This window comes from Poecilia reticulata, linkage group LG6 (assembly GCF_000633615.1).
Source record: "Poecilia reticulata strain Guanapo linkage group LG6, Guppy_female_1.0+MT, whole genome shotgun sequence".
NCBI lineage: Eukaryota > Metazoa > Chordata > Actinopteri > Cyprinodontiformes > Poeciliidae > Poecilia > Poecilia reticulata.
The window spans coordinates 1,046,321-1,065,656 of NC_024336.1; the positions used below are offsets into that span (position 1 = coordinate 1,046,321).

A 19,336-nucleotide genomic window follows, 5' to 3' on the forward strand; every position below is an offset into this window, starting at 1 on the left:
TATATATATATACTAATAACTGAACAATATATTATAACACTGCAATATAATATTTAAATTGTAAGAACATACATTTCATTTTATTTTACTATGGAATCAAAAAGTATTTTTGAATTTGAATTGAAAAGTTTTTATTCTAACCTATACTAAACCCAAGATAAATTTATCCTTTCCTTCTATGAAATAATTATGTGGCTGTCAGAAGAATTTCTCAGAATGAAATACGGTAAAATAAATATACATCCTTATACATCAAAAGGTTTTACAATGTAGGACATAAAAATGTCCTTAGAGATCTAAAATATGTTATCTTTATCAGATAAATAAAAACACATAACACATCAAGCTCACAATATCAGGTAACAGAAATCCTTTGTACCTTTGTAGAAAAGCTAATGGAAAGTTCATCTTCACTGATAAACAGTAAAGATAAAGACAGAAGTTTTACAAAATGTTGGTCTGCTGGGTTCATGTGCGTTTCCTCTATTAACGCATAAAAAACGTTTTTTTCAGTGTTGCACTGACAGGTATAATGAGCTTATCAGATGCACCGTTTCACCAGGTGTTGGCTTATTGTTGCTGGCTAGTCTGAAGGAACTGAGTGGGGGAGTCATGGGGACGGCTGATCTGTGAGGAGGAAGCTCAGAAACTCTAGCTCCCAGGAGGAGCTGTGCCTCTAAGGCAGTGCTACATCTCCAAAACCCATAATAAACATGTTGGTAAATTTAAAGATTGCTTTAAACAAAATTCTGATATGGGGATGAATAGCTTTATATCAGAATGTTCCATTTTGGGTTTAACTTCCCTTTTTTTTTTTTACTGTTTTAATGTCTGATGTCTCCGAGAAGTTTCACCAGCTGTGGTCAGACCATAAACTCTGCCAACATACTAATGTACATTATTACTCTCCTGACCCAGGTGTTTTGCACAGTTGAATGGTTGCCATGGAGATTTGATGATTTCTCAAACATGCATGAAAAAAATCAAGACAATACTCCAGCTATGCTTTTGATGAGTGATTATTATTATTATTATTATCAACATGTTGTAAAGTTAAAAATACTCTCAAGTATTGTTTTGTCTTTGTTGTACTGCAGCCTTGTCCCCTCTTCTAAGACACATTTCTCCCATGGGAGACCAATTGTCTTAACTTGTCTTTAAAAAGTCCATTTTACACAATACTGCCCCTTAAGGACAATTGTTATGAATAATGTTGGAGAGCTAATGATTTAGATTATTGTGTAACAACAGGATCTGGGGCCTCATGTGCATAGGGTGCCCAGATACAAAAACCTTCATCTATGGTTTCAGAGCATTTTCTAAGCCCCTGAACGCCTCTGTTAACAGTATTCACAATAAAACTTTTTTTTTACCATACAGCCAGGAGAGTCACATGATCAGGGCTTATTTACAAGTATTGGGATACAAGTATAGCAATACAGGAGAGTGAAGGGAAGACTCTAATAATCCCACTACAATAACTGGGAATTCTAAAAGTAGTGTGACTTGATCCATCTATAAACATGAATACATCTGGGGAAAATCTTTGTCCTTTAGCCAGATATGCTCTCTGTGTGAAGAGTCCTGCCAAAATTAGGCACAATCAGAAATAAAAATGGCTTGAGAGAGAATTTATGTGTTGAATCCAAGACACAAAAAATAAGAACATTCATTACTCTATCAAGCTATTTGTTTATTTGACACACACCAACAAGTAGTCAAACCCAAAATAATAATGAACTTAAGCAAAACAGCAGAACTGCTGAGACAAACACACGGAAAAGGTTACCAAATGACAAATTTTGCTGATGGATAAATTGTCCCAGAAATTATTGCGATAAATGATAATATCGTCATTTTTTTTAGATCAGCAAGAAGGGGAGGAGTTACTTGATGATTGATCTATTGCTTATCGCGACGAACCTATACGCACATAGAAACGCAAAAAAACGAGGAATAAAGTTGAGTTGCACAAAAAGCTCAACAAATGTCTACCTAAACGTGCTGGGAAAGCTTTGTTGGAACTGTAAGGAAGATGTGCAAAACTTAGTCTGAAGAAAAGTGAGGACGAATCCTCCAGCATTACATGAAAAAGTGTCCATAATTAACCAGAAAGAACTTTATCCTGATTTAAAAAATGGAAACACAAATTATTCATGTTAAAACACAATATTTTCTGTTTGTTTCTTTGTTTTGTGTTTATTTTCATTAATGTAATATACCTCATCAAGTATCTCGTACTCTAATGTGAAATACATCTCTATTAAAAAAAATGGAAACACACATCCACAAGGAAAGGTTTTTCCTTACATACTGTTGACATGCTAATTTCCAAACCTTTGAAGATTTTCTTTGATTTTATTCCAGAAATGGCCCACTTCCTGTCATATTACTGTCAATAAAGTTATGTAGTAACTGTTCCATTTATATTTTGAGATGTATTATCACATTAAAAGTTTTGTATGAATTTATTTATGACAAAACATAAAGATACCAGCCTAAGTGTAGGTATCTACATGTTCCAAAATAAGTGACTTTTAATGAATATAGCAATCTACACTATTGACTAGAGTGTTAAAAAAATATATATATATGTGTGTGTGTGTGTGTGTGTGTGTGTGTGTGTGTGTGTGTGTGTGTGTGTGTGTGTGTTTGTGCGCGCCCACGTGTACATATATATTTCTTATTACTTTGTTGAAAAGAAATAGACTGGGATTAATAAACTACCACCTACTGATAGATGTTAACATGGAAATATCTCTTCCCAACAAACGTATACGTATGTTACACAATAGTCTATACGTATGTTGGTGCCAGAAGTGGGTAGTCAAACATTTATATGTTTTATGTTTTAAGTAAGAGTAGCACTACTTCAACAAACTTTACTCAAGTGGAAGTAAAAAGTAGCAACCTGAAAAACCACGCAAGTAAGAATAAAAGGCATTTGGTACAAAGGCTAAAGTACTTGAGTAGTATTGTTTAATCTGATTTAATCTATGAAAATTTTGTAATCATAGACAAAACATGAAATTATTAACTTTGTGCGTTCCGGTAGTCAGAATAATAAAAATAAAGATAAGTACAAATAAATCAAATCACTAAAAAATAGCAAATTCATGCAGAGTAAACATTTCCACATCTCAGTTTGCCACATGAAACCTTTGAGGTAGGTAACGTATATATGTTAGAACAGTGAAAAGTACATCCAACGACAATATCTACAGTTTCCTGTATGTTCACTTGACCTCCAAATGCCACAGCAGGATCAGCAGATAAAAAAACAACATCAGAACAATTAAACTTATTTACAAACCAGACGTGTGTGTCTGTGTCCGCTGCACTTTTGGTTGAAGCATGCCGGTTCTTCATTCAGTGACATAACTCCAGGTGAGTGGAGTAGCCAGAAGTTTTACTCAGGGGTATTGTTCCTTCGTGATATTACTCCAGTAGAAAAAAAAAGTTAAAGAAGTAAATGTAACTAGTTGCTACTCAGAGTCCTTTTTAATAACCATACACTAAACCTAAAAGCTGAAAACAAAGCAGTGTGTCTACAGACAAACACTTGATCAGTGCAACAAGAAACAGAACAAAAACCCAGATCAAGTCTTTGGTCAATAAAAATCCGTATTTTCTAAACACTAACGGTATCATCCATCACAAAGATTACAGTCCAGAGTTTGGAGTGATTCACTGACAGATTTTTGTTGAACGCTGCTGCCGAGTTACTTGCTGTCTCTGCTCTGACTTCCACATACAAGTTACTTTTGACTCCGACTATGCCTACATGACACAATCAGTTGCATCAACCCCCGACTTCCTTGAAACACTGAGCAGGTAGTGGGGTGAGCCACTGCGGCATTGATCAGAATACAAGAATTCAACGTGAGCTGGAGCAAAGGAAATAAGCTTTGTCTGAAGGCTCAACACAAACTTAGCTGATGGAGGTCAAGGGAAGCGGCTTCCTAGCCCCCTCATCAAATAAATACAAAGCAGTAAGGTACTACGTAATATCCAGAAGCATCAGAAGCTGGAAATGCGATGATAACGAAACTGCACTGCAATGTGATTGAACTGGAAAGCGACAGAGGATCCCTCTGCTTCTGGGAATGATGCGATATTAGCACAAGCATCCATCTTCCGATGTGCTCACAGAAAAGTGAGGCACTGGCATTCATTCCAAATGTCAACGCTCCAGATTTCTAAACACGTTTAATGAGAGGAGATGATTCCGTACACACACACAAACGAATCAAACATACTTGGGAGTGAGAGAAGTCAGGAAAAGCATTAAGCTCAGTAAGACCTGCTAGCTTGCGATGCTGACCCTCTGTGCTAAAATGGTAGATCCCACATTTCTCCCCATGCAGTCTACCACCAGCAACCATGGAGGCAAAAACATCCACAAAAAAAACAACAGAGAAGAAAGGAGAGATGGAGGAAATCTAGCAATTTCCTTCTTCCCTCAACCGCCTTAGAGAAGATATGCTCATGCTGTTGAGTACAAAAACACAGAGAGATGGGAGGATGATGGTAATACTTACATGACGACTCTGTGCCGAACATGGCTGGGCCAGGAGCTGTGATGGAAAGATAGGAGGAGGTGGAGGAGGAGGAGAAGGAGGAAAGAGGAGAGAGAAGGGGTCAGGATTGGGTGGAGGGTGGGGGGTGAAAAGAAGAGAGAGAGAGAGACAGAGAGAGAAGGGGTTGATGAGCAGGCAGCTACACAGCGGGGGTCATCAAAGCAACACAATGCAGCCAGCCGGCCGTCGCTGCCTCCCAGACGGCCAGATGCCCCGGCACGGCTATCCGTTAAAAAAGCCTCCACTCAGATCACGGACGTTCAGCAAGTCCAACCGCCAACTATGAGAGCTATGCAGGACAACTGTTTCTCAAAGCAGAAAAAAAATCACTTAAAAAAAAAAAAAAAATTAAGAGAAGTCCTTTGCAGTGATAGAAAAGCGTTCCCATCCAAACCAGGATACGGGAAGGTTGTGGCTAGCTACTGCATCTCTCTGCTTTCTGCAGACTGTATCCTCCTTTTCATCTTCTTCACTCTGTCACCCCCTCACTCCTCATCCCACTGTAGAATCCACTAATGAAGACGGAGAGAGAGGGGGAAGGAAAAGGCAAGGGGGGTTGACAAACTAAAAATCTGGAGAGGAACTGCTACTGCTGCAGCTGCTATAAGACAATAGCCATACACGAACGGAGTGACATCAGGATGGGGGGGGAGCTGTAAAAAGACAACTGATGACTGCTACTGGACAGAGGGAGGGAGGAGGGGAGAAAATGAAAAAGGGAGGACCTACGAAGAAATGAGGACCTGAGAGGAAAGGTGTGAGAGAAAGACGAGTGATTTAGCATTCCCTCCATCAATGGAAGCAAGAGCAACAAAGGGGACTATGGAAAGGTCTGTTGACCATATCGGTTGGGTACTGGAATTTTTGGCTTTACTTACTACTAATACAACACACACAAATATACAATTTGTTGCTTGATAAGACTTAACTGGTGAAGCTAAAAATCCAGGATTCATCAGAAACTCTGGTGGAGGAGTTCAGGCAACAAAAAGAGAAGGGAAGGGCCCAGCATGTGAAGGCCCAAGCCAAACTATTGGCCCACCAGGGTTTCCACTGAAGCCCTATGGTAGAGGTGCTACTGAAGTCCACCAGCGGCCCACCAAGTTTCTGTGCTAAAAAAATATGCGAAAAGCTACAAAAATTTGGAGGTGCATGTGCAGGCGTCATAATTTGGAAATAATAGCATAATGACCTCATGGTATTATTTCCAAATTACCATGAGGCGGTGTAGAGAAGGCACAATTGGTGGCCACACTCTCGCACTCAGTTCAGTGGGTTAACTATAAACCTAGCTTAACCCAACCTCACTGTCACTTTTACATAAAAAAACCTTATTTAAAATAAACACTTAGCCTAATAGGGGGAATGTAAGGTCCAGTAATAATTGTGATAAACGATGTTGTTTTGAGATCATTTTCAAGTAATATGTTGATAACTGCATAAGCTTTAATTTAGTAAGAACTCTATTTATTGGAAATTAAAAAAAACAAAAAAACACACAATTGAGACCATAAGAAAATTAATCGTGATGTCTGTAAACAATATTTCCATTAAAAAATACTAATTATCAGAATGGAAATAATTGAGCTCATTTTAATTTATTAAAAGATTAGTTACTTATTGCGACAGACTCAAGTCAGGTCTATAATTTTTTTTCTTTGAGGAATAATTATTAATTTTAATATAAATGCTGTTGGGACAGTTTGGCTGTAAATTTATCCAAAAATAGAAAAAGAAGTGTTTAATTTTTTTTAAATCAGACATCTTTGGTTAGAGCATCTCTATGAAGTTCAATGCTCAAACTCTACATCAATGCATCTCAGCTAGTTCAGGTTTTTCCACGCCTTTACAGACAAACTGAAACTTAATTGCTTGTGGTGAAACCACTGAATATAACTGCTGTTTTTTTTTTTTTTTTTTTTTCTTTTTGGTTTTTCATTGATTCATTGATGGCTGAATAAAAACTTGCAATATGATGCACCTATGCAGTAGGACAAGCTGATCCGGTGCAGTGGTGAGATGTACAACAGCCTGCTAAATAAACAGACATTCATCGGGAGGGTGTTTTCCAGGCCCCGACTGTGAATGAGTTAAAGCATTTAGATTAGCTCAGCTGCTGAAGACAGAAGCATGTGTGGATGGAGGTTTCAGCTCTTTTGTCACTTACACCCTCCCGCTCATTCTCTCTTCATGTCTTTGTCCTTCAGGAACAAACCAGAGCATGTATTCTTGCTGCACATCTGACGTTCCGTTTAAGTTTTCAGTATAAAGTAGTCCACTTTTTTAATTCTATTTTTATGTCCACTGTGTGTCAAGCAGCCCATTGTAACATTTGGAACATGAAGTTGAAAACAGTGATTATCTTGTTCCAATGAAACATAACTGTGGGTGGGATTTATGGCAGCAAGTGAACAATTTGTTCCTGAGGCAGAAACACAAAGCGCATTACATTAGACATTATAGAAGTGGAAATGATACCAGCTAAACTTAATGCATGTACCAAACTAAAGAGAATCATTTAAAATAAGAATATTAGGATTTTTTTAAATATTTGTATTGGACGTTAAGAATTTTCCAGTTTGAGAAAGTCACAGCTTTAAGATACTGTGAAGAAACTGAGATTTGATTTGATAAATAGATCATCTGTGATTCTAATCAACCAATCAAAAGTTTATTCACTCATCGCCAATGTACAAAAACATTGTTTTGTAACACTTCATCTACATGAGTGAAAGGGAGCAGGAAGAAGAAAAACCTTATAAAAACCTGCCCCTTTCTCAATAATTACAAAATGAATCTTTTTCTTTTCATGGACACATATATAAAATTAAGAATATAATTTACAAACAATATATCATTCTAACTCAAAAGTGTGTATGAACAGAGGCTATTGGAAGGAGTGTACTGCAAGAAATACAAAGGCAGCTGTTGGAAATATGTACAGTCAGGAAAAGTTAGGCTTTTAACACTGTTCTCTTTTCAAAGTGTTTTAAAGAAAATATATTACTTTAAAAAAAAAGTAATCATGCTGGTGACTTCCTATTAAAACATAACCCGGCTAACTTAGCTTGTATTAGCTTGTATTAACTTCTCAGGCCTGAAATATTGCTTTTCAAAAATATTTACTAATAATATATTAGAAATAATTGCATTATATCGATAATATCAAGTAGGCCTGTCACAATATTCAATAAATCGATTAATTGTATGATAAATTAAAACAAAGTCAATAATTTAAATTGGCATGATTTATTTATCTTTTTTTTCTTTCTTTCTACCAAAAATTGGGTGATAAAAGTCATCGGTCTGGTGCTTTGGTCTCAACTAAACCTTTTTTTTAAGGTCAACTTTGCGTACAAATACTTCAAAATTCATTTCATTTGTCGTTTTGTTTATTTATTTGGGATATTTAAAATGTCTTCCAGTTCCAGTGTTAAATATTAGAATGTAAAGTTTACTGATCTTTTAGAATGTGTTCTTGGATTATTATTTTACTATTACCATTATATTACTAAAGAATGGTCTCAAAATCAAATGATCGTTTATCGCAATAACTTCTGGAACTATTTATCGTCCAGCAAAATTTGTTATCATGACAGGCCTAATAACAAGTGATGATCCAAAGAGGGGTAGTTTTAATGCTTATCAGTAGAGTCCCAGTCCTGTACTTCATTAACGTCAAGAAAAATCAGTGGCATAGAAAACTCAGACATGAAAACTCAGCAGCTTTAAATTGTCATATTTGACCAGTGTTATATTTAATTTACTCGCTGATGGCCCTTAGGGTGCTGCAGTCTCTGTTATTGGATGGCAACAAATGTTCTCTTCTTATTGTAGTTTTTGTAGATCAGCTGTAACAAGATGGCCAACACAGGTTAACTATGTTAGGAGGAGAATATATTTCATTTGACACATACAGTTACAGTCCTCAACAACGTAAACCCCAAATGATAAGTAGTCTAACCAGCTATTTGAAAAATATACTTATTTTCATATAGGGTAGCGGATATAATCCAAAAGAAAATTAAATGAATCAAAGATACTAATTTGCGTCAAAATTGATAAACTGCAAACACAGCGTTGGTTGGAGGCAACGTCCCAATGAGGCAGACTGACAGAAAAAAAAACAATGGAGGATGAAACATGCTAGCTGCAGTATCGCTAAAAGATAACGCTACGAGACTAGCCGTGTTTCTATTTATATTTCTGGACGTTTGGTAGAAAGAGGGAGAAAAAAAAAAACTGTAAATAATTCAAAAGGAAATTATTGAGCTTACTTTAATTTATTATGTGATTAATTGATTTAATGATTTACTGCTTATTGCGACAGGTCTAAAAGCAGCCCCTCTTTCTAAAGGTAGGATGTTTCAAAATACATTCAGGCTTTGCTTAGTGGTGACTGGGCCTTTTTTCACTTCTAACACAATCAGAATGTAAATCCTTAAAAACTGAGTGCCGCCATGTGAATGAGGATAAAAAATAAAAGCCACAATGCTGACCTTAAATGAATGTATTACAGAGAGCAGCTTCCCCCTCCTTTTCCTACGTAGGAAGGCATTCAGGAGCATTTCATCCCTGAACAATGTACACCTCACCCTGCCCCCACTTCCATCATAAAGTACCACCCCGAAAAAGCATCCTTCACTGGTTGCTAGGCAACTAAAAATAAGCAGGAGAGGAGCCTGGCCATCCTTCTGCGAGAGGAAATATGAGAAGGTGACGGACAGTCTTATTATTGGACGCCTGACCAGGAACCTGCAGGACAGAGTAGAATATTGCCACAACAGCTGATCAGTAAAGAGATCAGAGATCCATGCAGTAGAGGGCTCAATACTGTAAAGTTAGCAACAATCACTCTGTTTTACTTATCAGATTCTTGGTCCTGTTAAGGACCAATTATCATTTACAAAGAGATGCTTGCTGAGAAAAAGCAAGATGTAGGAAGAGAACAGTTGTCCATCATATTCCTGGTGAGTTGTATTTTTGAAGTAATATCAAAAATAGTTATATATATATATATATATATATATATATATATATAAAGTCACTAAGTTGGATGCAACAATGAGATGACTATTGTTAACGCACACGTGTAGATGTAACCTGGTTGGTGGTTAGCAACCTTAATGGCAGAGTAAAATAAGGCTGCAGCTGACCTTTGTCAACTTTGGCCTTTGTCAAAGTTGACCTTTGTGGAGGTACATAATATCGGCTTCACATGCAAGTATCTGCTGAACTCCTAATGCGCTACATGTGTTTAATGCCTAAGTAGTATAGTGCCTATAATTTAAAAAATAACCTGAGATTATTTTTAGGCTGCTAATACAATCAATGGTCCTTAATGTTGGAGTACAGTGGCAGGTGCTTGGTCTTATGTGCATTATCACAGTGACAAATATCAATATTATTGATGCCTTTGTGCTTTGGTCTGTTGCCATCAATCAGCATTGACGTGCAATGGTGCGATTGCTGGTCAGAGAGATTTGAATTTTCCACAATGCGACCTGATGGATGACTTGGTTTTATCTTAAGCCAAGATTTGAAGCTGCTAAGTAAAAGAAAGAAGAAAAAACTGCACTTACAATAAAACTATGATAAGTAAATAATGGGTCAAACTAAGTAAAGCAATCCAGTAGTGTGGCAGGAGTACAGTAAAAGTGTAGAGTAATTAAAAAGAAACATATCAGTAAACTATTACTGATACTAAAAAATCTTGGTTGTAATAAATGAATAAAAGAACACGCCTGGAGAGCGTTTGAAACACGCTGCGTCTGTTATCCGACAGATTCTTGTTCATTTCATGACAGAGTTTGCATTGATTCAAATATGTGCAGGCAGTCAAATACTAACTGCATTTAAATGCAGGCCACTGGAAATACCATCCATTAAACCGTGTTTGTATGCAAAGCAGGGAGAAAGGACGTGGAGGGGAAATAGCCACCTGCCTGAACGCAGGCGGCAGCCTCTCATGACAGCCACATCCCAACTGCTGACTTACAAATTCAGAAAGGCTTTTACATCATAAATGATTAGCTGCCACTAAATATGTTAAATGAAGAATCACTTTAAGTCCATAGAATTATTAAATGTTTCAAACAAGGATTGAGAAAACAGCTCTAGTAAGAAGTTAGGTTTTATCCACCAGGATAGATGTTTTACATCCAGTCTCTCTCCAGTCTGAAGAATGTGGTGGAGAAACAAATTTAAGTAATTAATAATTTACTATTTAAATAACTTTAATAATTGTCTCTTTTATGTAATTGAAAATTAAAGTGTAATTAATTTGACTGATGCTAAAAATTCTAATATAAGAACATAAAGAATGCATGTGCTTCTTTAAATTTCCAGTCAGTGGGGAAAAACAGAGTTTATTCTTTAAAACTTGTTTTTAGACATTATGAGAATGACTTTTTTTTGTACATTTAATTTCTCCATCGCTTATGAATGTAAAGCACCATTATTATTTCTATGTAAAACCTAAAAGCTAATCTTAGTCATAAATTCTCCTTATTTGAAATAAAACTGGTCAGATTAAGTGAGATGAATTTTGAATCATAATTTTAGTTCACCTTCAGAGGGTTCTTCAGGTAAACCTTAGCAACCTCAAGTGTTTGCTAGCTTCACAAGCTTTCACAAACTCCGTGGGTCACAGCCAGCTGTGACGGCGTCAGTGTTAACTTTGAAGAATCCTGTGTGGGTGATTCAAAAAAATGGAAGAAATAATCAGAGCTCAGGCATGTGGCCGTCCTCAGTAGATATGAATGGAGAGACGGTAAGAGACTTGTGCCTGGGCCAAGCTGGGCAGGTACAGTAGAGCAGGCATTTCTCGCTGAGATCACATTACTAGCATGCTGCTGCTGCTCAGCTTCTAAATAAAGACTTGTGACCAGTCTGCTCTGGATTTGCGGTGAACCAGGGCTGTGGCTGGGTGTGTTGCGTCACAGAGCTCACTCGGAAAATCCTTGATGGTTGTTGAGAAAGAAAAAAAAAATCAGCTAATCCAGGAGATTAACTAGTTAGTAAATATTTATTTATACAGCAGTCACAAAGTGCTTGTTAGTGGAATTTTAGACAATAGCTTCTGATTCTTTGTAACCCAAAAAAAGGCATTTACTTTATGTCTTCACATTCATGTGAGCGTCATTGTGTTTTCACCCTGGTGGACGTAAAGGAGGAACCACAGAAGGTAAAGATGAGACTCCTCTATGTTCAAGGTTGGGTCTGCCCAATGAAGCGTTACAATGCTGAGTCAGAAACCAGGGTTCCCAGGCTCCTGCTGAGGAACTTCGTGATTAGTATGAAGTGACTCTGTCTAGTTACAGCAAACCAGACTCATCACACACTGGACATGTTTGCTTGTTGTTCTGTCTCTTGCGAGAAAGAATAAAGAGCTGCTTTGAGTGAAAATCCCTGATCTCTACTTGGTAACCAATTGTGATGGTTCATTAGGGGAAACTACTTTGTCTTCATTTTCAGTGTTCCGCAGGGTGGCTACATATATCCATTCATCCATCCATCCATTTTCTGCCGCTTATCCGGGGTCGGGTCGCGGGGGCCGCAGCTTCAGAAGGGAGGCCCAGACTTCCCTCTCCCCAGCCACTTCTTCCAGCTCCTMTGGGGGAACCCCAAGGCGTTCCCAGGCCAGCCGAGAGACATAGTCCCTCCAGCGTGTCCTGGGTCTTCCCTGAGGCCTCCTCCCGGTAGGGCGTGCCCGGAACACCTCACCAGGGAAGCGTCCAGGAGGCATTCTGACCAGATGCCCGAGCCACCTCAACTAGCTCCTCTCGACGTGGAGGAGCAGCGGCTCTACTCTGAGTCCCTCCCGAATGACCGAGCTTCTCACCCTATCTCTAAGGRAGAGCCCAGCCACCCTGCGGAGGAAACCCATTTCGGACACTTGTATCTGTGATCTCGTTCTTTCAGTCATAACCCAAAGCTCATGACCATAGATGAAGGTGGGAACGTAGATCGACCGGTAAATTGAGAGCTTCGCTTTTTGACTCAGCTCTCTCTTCACCATGACGGACCAGTACAGCGCCCGCTTCACGGCAGACGCTGCCCCAATCTGCCTGTCGATCTCCCGCTCCCTTCTTCCCTCATTCGTGAACAAGATCCCCAGATACTTAAACTCCTCCACTTGAGGCAGGACGACCCCCCTGACCTGGAGAAGGCACTCTACCCTTTTCCGGCTCAAGACCATGGCCTCGGATTTGGAGGCACTGAGCCTCATCCCGGCCGCTTCACACTCGGCCGCGAACCACTCCAGTGAGAGCTGCAGATCACAATCTGATGAAGCCAACAGGACCACATCATCCGCAAAAAGCAGAGATGCGATCCGAAGGCCACCAAAACGGATCCTCTCAACACCTCGGCTGCTCCTAGAAATTCTGTCCATGAAAGTAATGAACAGAATTGGTGACAAAGGGCAGCCTTGGCGGAGTCCAATTCTCAATGGAAACGAGCCCGTCTTAGCGCCGGCAATGCGGACCAGACTCTGACACCAGTCAGACAGAGACCTGACAGCCCGTATCAAAGGGCCCGGTACCCCATACTCCCAGAGAACCCCCCTGGGGACACGGTCGAACGCCTTCTCCAAGTCCACAAAACACATGTAGACTGGTTGGGCGAACTCCCATGCACCCTCCAGGACCCTGCTGAGGGTGTAGAGCTGGTCCAGTGTTCCACGACCAGGACAAAAACCACACTGCTCTTCCTGAATCCAAGGTTCGACTATCCGACGGACCYTCCTCTCCAGGACCCCTGAATAAACCTTACYAGGGAGGCTTAAGAGTGTGACCCCCCTGTAATTGGAACACACCCTCCGGTCCCCCTTTTTGAACAGGGGGACCACCACCCCAGTCTKCCAATCCAGGTGAACTGCCCCTGACGTCCATGCGATTTTGCAGAGTCATGTGAGCCAATACAACCCTACAACATCCACAGCCTTAAGGAACTCATCCATCCCCGGGGCCCTGCCATCGAGGAGCTTTTTGACCACCTCGGCGACCTCGTCCCCAGAGATTGGAGAGCCCAACCCAGGGGAATCCCACACAGTTCCCCTTCTGATAAACCAGCAAAAGGGAAGAAACAACCAGAAACAATGTCCCAGAGGAAGGGAAAGTGAGAGAAGGCTATCAGCTGGATTCTTCTGATTGGCTCAATTCAAGGTGTCTATCAGAGTCTGCCATTCACATAGCACAAAGGTGAATACTACAGCCATGTTTCAGCAGATTTAATTGTGATTTTAATTCGCCCTCACTGTGTTAAACTGATGAAGTTTAAATCTTTGCTAAGAGCTAAATGATTGTTTTCTATGAGTTTCAGTGACATCCAATATAGACTAGTAAAAACAATCACATCAACTATTAGTCCAATCTGAACAGGCAAAAGCACAAAACTTAATAAAAAGACAAAAATCAATTCAAAACTCCATTATGGACCCATGAGATAATTAAGCACACATAATTTTAACAGATTTTTTTTATCTTCTTTAGCTTCTCATAATTTTATTTTATTAATAATCTGAAAATCATGAATCCCTAAAAAGTCCACTTATGTTTTAACACACTCTAGAGTCGTACAGGCTTCTTTTAGTTGTTTTATCAGAATTGTTCTTTTTCGAGGATGGAACAATCGTACAACAAACCTCTGAGAATTCCTGAATCGAGAGTTGGGTAAATAAGATATAATTGTGGATCATCAAATAACCAGGGCTTAAAGTAAAAAAAAAATCCTGAGCCTGAAACTTATAGTGATGATAGAAATTAACTATGCCGTTGCTATTGCCACAGTTTAATGAAAAGTGTCTTTGAATAGTGCAAACAATTGCTTCTAACAATACAATTAACAAGCTAAACACTCAAACTTAAATAAGACTTCAGTACATTTCAACTCGAAACAAAATGTAAAATGTCTGTGCCCTACAGGTTTGCCTTTCAGGCAAAAATCCCTCAACATTAAATAAGAGTCCTTTTAGTCAATGTCTTTGCAAGTAATTTAGAACATGCAACATTACCAACTAAATCAGTGTTTCTCAACCTTTTTYGGGCCAGCGCCCCYCTAGCCTTTATCCAGGTCCCTCATCGCCCCCAACAAAGAATTTGTAGGCTACTTTGCACTGACTATTATTTTATTATTAATATTACTATCACTTTGCAGTCATGGGTAAATTGGAAGTAAAGTACGGGGTTGAGGACACAGCCTTGGGGCATACCTGTGCTGAGTGTGACCGCAGAGAAGGTAAGGGTAAGGAAGGATTTGGACCTGCTGGGGTCTGTTGGTTTAAAAATTCCAGATCCACCAGCACAGTCCTGCTCCTAGTACCAGGGACTCTAGCCTCTCCACCAACTTGCCAGGAGTTGATGGAGTTAAAAGCTGAGCTGTAATCCACATCCAGCATCCTTACATAGGTATAAAGTAATATCAATATGCTTATTATAATAAGTCTTGCCATCAACTTTTAGTTTTTGAACAACTTTCCACCAATGATCCATGAAGACCATCATTCAACATCAACTGATTCTTCCAACTCTCTTGCAAGATGAAACTTGCTAGAGTTATGAACATGAGTCAAGACAATGGATCAAGGGGATGACCAAAGACTTCTTAAATCTGAAGGTCTCTTCTTTGTTAAACTATTATGATACACTCAAAAATATTTCAATCTGCTTTCTTTCCTTTTGTTAGATAGCTAAAACAGTGGCGTAAAAGAGTTATCCCACTATTTTTGAAGCTTAGGAATGTTTTTATTGTGTCATGGAATGTGGTTGTTAGTAATTATTTTTCTAAATGACCTGTTCTGAACTTTTATAAGCTTCCTCTCCAGCATGATGAGCTTACATACAGCAAATCACTGACTATGTTTAGTGAAACAATGAATCAGGTGAAAAGACCGACTATATCTGACTGATGCTGTCTTAGAGGGTTTACCCAGCTTTTCTCCATAAGTTCTACAAAGGAATATCTGTCCATCTCTATCCCAGGCTTCTGTAGGCCATAATGTCTCACACTTTCTGTGGGCTCGTTGTCTGTCATGTTCCTAAAGGTGCTTTTCCACCAGCCTGCCTCTAGCTGGTTTGGCCTCAGTCTGCCTCGGCCATTTTCATTTTCCTTTAGCAGATCCAGCGCGGCTCTGGCTGGTTGTTCTCAGATTTCCGTATCTACTTCAAGGGTAGTACTAGCAGGATCGATCAGGGTAGGGACCAAAGCGATTTCATATATCGCAAAATAATCAGCTGATCGAATGAAATATTTTTTGAGTCCATCTGAACCACAACCTTGAGGTTCTCCATGGCTGAGTGTCACTGCAAACCAGTTGCTGCGCTCAAGGCCCTCCCACAACAGTGAGGAACAGAGCGGGTAATGGAAAAACTCACTACCAGGGGTAGAACCGAACTACGCACTAACCGGTCAGTCCGCGACTTGCCAATAGAAAAGCACCTCAAGTTATTTTAGATACCAAAGTTTGTTTTCTGAGGTGAGATAGTATCTGGTAGCTGCTCTGGCTTTTAAAATGAAACCTTTGGTTCCTTCAGGTGTCTTAGTATCCTTATTTACAAACATACACTGGAATATTTCCAAATGGATTAATGATACTCAAATGGTGAACATCCTAATGAGTTGATTGAAAGTGCTAAGACCCTCCTCCTGACTGGGTGTTTTTGACTGGTTGTTCTCTTAGTGCTGTCAATCAACCTAATGTTCGTGCTTCTAAATATGATTAATGATACTCAAATGGTGAACATCCTAATTTACTGTTAATAGCTATGTGTCATCTGAAAAAAAAAATACAAAAAGTCAACACTATTTCAAGGTCTGTAACTGTAAACCAGCACTAAACTTTGCTCCAGATAAGTAGAAATTGAATGTACAGGGTAAGACTATTCAGCTAAATTGTGTAGCTATCAGAGGGTAGCTACACAAAAAAACAGTGTTGTCACAGTATGATGAGACAAATAATCTGTGAAGAAAAATCAAGCCCCTCTGCCTTCTCGCAGTGCTAAATTGAAACAACTAATCAGAGCCAGGAGGAGGGTCTCAGGACAACATGGTGATAGTTTTAATAAATACATAGATTTTTAAATAAAAGTTACATGCTGAACCTAAATGGTTACATCTTACTGATTTTATTTTTTAACAAACTCATTTGTGGGCCTGATTGAAAACAACATCCTCAGCAAGCATAATGTAGATGGTACCGATATGCCTAAGGTTATCATCTGTTGGCAGAAATGTAATCATCTGAATTATGCTGTCAATAGTAGCCTAAGCAGCTGAAAATAATGATTTTTTTATTTTTACCTCAGAATTTGTCATTTAATGAGGGTGGTCTCTTCCCTCATTCTGCTGTGTGTCTATGTGGCCATCGTGGGCTACTATTGTGTAGCCCATGTTGGAAAAACTCACAAAATCTGATAAATAGGCCAATACAGCATCCTAGAGTCTACGTAAGTGTACATTTCTATTACTGATTAACTTTTTTATAACTAACAAACTAGACACGAGTGACACGCTAAACAAACCCCCACTTAACCCCCCAACATATACACCAGTTAAGGTTATAGCCCAAGTCTGTAACTTCACATTACAGCTTATAATCGCCTCCCATAGACAGACAGTGTAGGTACATCATACATTTTCTGACTCCTTAGAGTCTGTTAAGTATTTTAGTCATTAACTTTCGTTTCCCTGATGTCCCTGGATACCACTGGGATGAAAGAAATGTATCTAGTTTGGTCAAAAGGTGTGGAAAAATGTGTAATAATTTTGGTTTTACGACCTCTAATGACCTCTGTGTTGGTCAGAGAAACTCAAAACATGGCTTAAATGAAAGCCAAGAGTGTCCCCTTTAAGATGATACCAAATGTTGCATTATAGACCTTTGATAAATGCCTATACCATGACCCTAAACCAGAGATACACCAGTCTCAAAAAACAGATTTTTTCCTAAGGGGTTGTTTACTTCATGAGATGATAACTATGACTCAGCTACCATTTTGGAAGGGTTATCATACCAAAATATTAACTAGAGACATGTATCTTTTCAAAAAATATTGATAGACTTTGCCACCCTGAAATGGACAAAAAAAAATGGTCTGGCCCATGGACTATTTCCTCTAGCCATGCCCAGCGCCACTTGTTTTTAATTCCTTTCTCAAGTAAACGTGTTTCTTTACCGGGTCAGACAAACTCCATCTTCTTCCATATCGCATTTGATTTAACCGCCGAACCGAACGCATGCGCTTCTTTTCTACAAACCGTTTTACAGTCATTGGTCAAGAATTGATTGGCAGACATCTTTGTAAACGGAGCTCTTTAAGCCCGGAGACTACAGTTTGGTTGAGGCGGACCGTTTGGTCAAAAGCCGTAAATCCGGCCCCCGGCCGGAGCTCTTTAAGCCCTAAATAACATGTCTGAATGCTATTAATACAAGATGGCAGCTTTCTGGCTATCTGTGCACCCCCAGCATAATCCTCCAATATTTTAATTGAATGTCCTTCAGTGAGTCACCCTATGCTTTTTTTTTTTAGCCTTTTAAGAATTTCTGATGGAAACCTTCTCATAAAATTTTGATTAAAAAAAATTATTTTCGTTCAACCAACACGGTTTTTTTAGTAGTGAAACAGGTACTTCTCAAAAACAGTAAAACTACGTAAACGAGGTATCAGGTTTGAAGAAAGAAAATAATATCTGTGTTTAATTAACATTTACTAGATGATGCCATGTTGGAAATCATTTATACCCTTTCTAAATAATTTTGGGCTCTTCCACGGATCTGTTTCAGAAAACAGCAGAAGAAACACCATTATCTCTTCAGGAAGTGACAAGGTAAGTGCAGACAGTGAGCGCCACATTTTACCTTTTACAAAAACCGAAATTGTTTATGATTTCAAGTCAATTCGTTCACTCACACAGAGAATTCAACACCGCGGGAAGTCAATTTGTGTTTGCGGGCTCTCCTGCTCCAGCCAGCTGGCTTTCTAAAAGGAACACATTCTTCCATGCTCGGCACACGGTCACAGGAGAGCCATCCCCGGCTGCTGTGACAGCAAGGCGACCACTCATGCCAACGCTGGAACCAGCACTTCCAGACAAAACCAGACCAGTCCACAGAGGTGGAAAAGCTGGAATCTTTATTCTGACGTGCGCTTCATTTAAGCTACCTGAACGTGAGTTCACTCCTTTTCAAAAGAGGAAACAGACAGGTGGACGAAATAAGTCAACTTTACAGTGAACACAGAGTGTTGCCCTGAAACATGACGGGGACCATTTAAAACAATGCACAGCTCTGCTGCCTGGAGCTTGCTAACAGTACCGGGCAAGCAAGAGAGTTTATACTGGAAACTTTCCCCGTATGCAATCCACCTTTTTGCGCTCGTGAGAAAATATAACTTCTACCTGGCTAATAAGACGCCCCTCACCTTACCCGGCTAGCTAACAGCTAATATAAATTCCCTCGTTTTGAAAGCATAAAAACTTGAACTAAAGCGAGAAAAAACGAAGGGAATGGCTCTGATAGGACAGACATTAGAACAGCAGCGTGTGAGAGCTAACCTTAATTCGTGAAAGTGGGAAAGCCGGTGAATTCCTTATTCGGACTTAGCATTTCTTCCAGCGTAACTCCAACATGTGTCTAAACTGTGTGTATACGTGTCTGCAAAGTGAGCTACACTGCTAACGTCAGCTAACAGTTACCAGACAGCCGCGGGGCTCTCACATTGATCCAATAGCGCCCACTGCCTCAAGATGTCGCTATT

General features: G+C 39.3%; 1 protein-coding gene across 6 annotated transcripts in view; it reads right to left on the reverse strand.

Moving 5' to 3' along the window:
• The window catches only part of LOC103465635 (suppressor of tumorigenicity 7 protein homolog), a 48,196-nt gene extending 28,906 nt beyond the window's left edge, over positions 1-19,290 (reverse strand). For 4 of the 6 annotated variants that reach the window (XM_017305465.1, XM_017305464.1, XM_017305463.1 and 1 more), the window contains exon 1: positions 4,542-5,221. In XM_017305465.1, coding sequence (XP_017160954.1) covers positions 4,542-4,563 — 22 coding nt within the window. In that variant the 5' untranslated portion in view covers positions 4,564-5,221. Of the gene's footprint in view, positions 1-4,541; positions 5,222-19,133 lie in introns of those variants that run through there. The other 2 variants (XM_008410644.2, XM_008410647.2) reach the window with 2 other exon arrangements.
• Between the last annotated feature and the right edge of the window lie 46 nt (positions 19,291-19,336).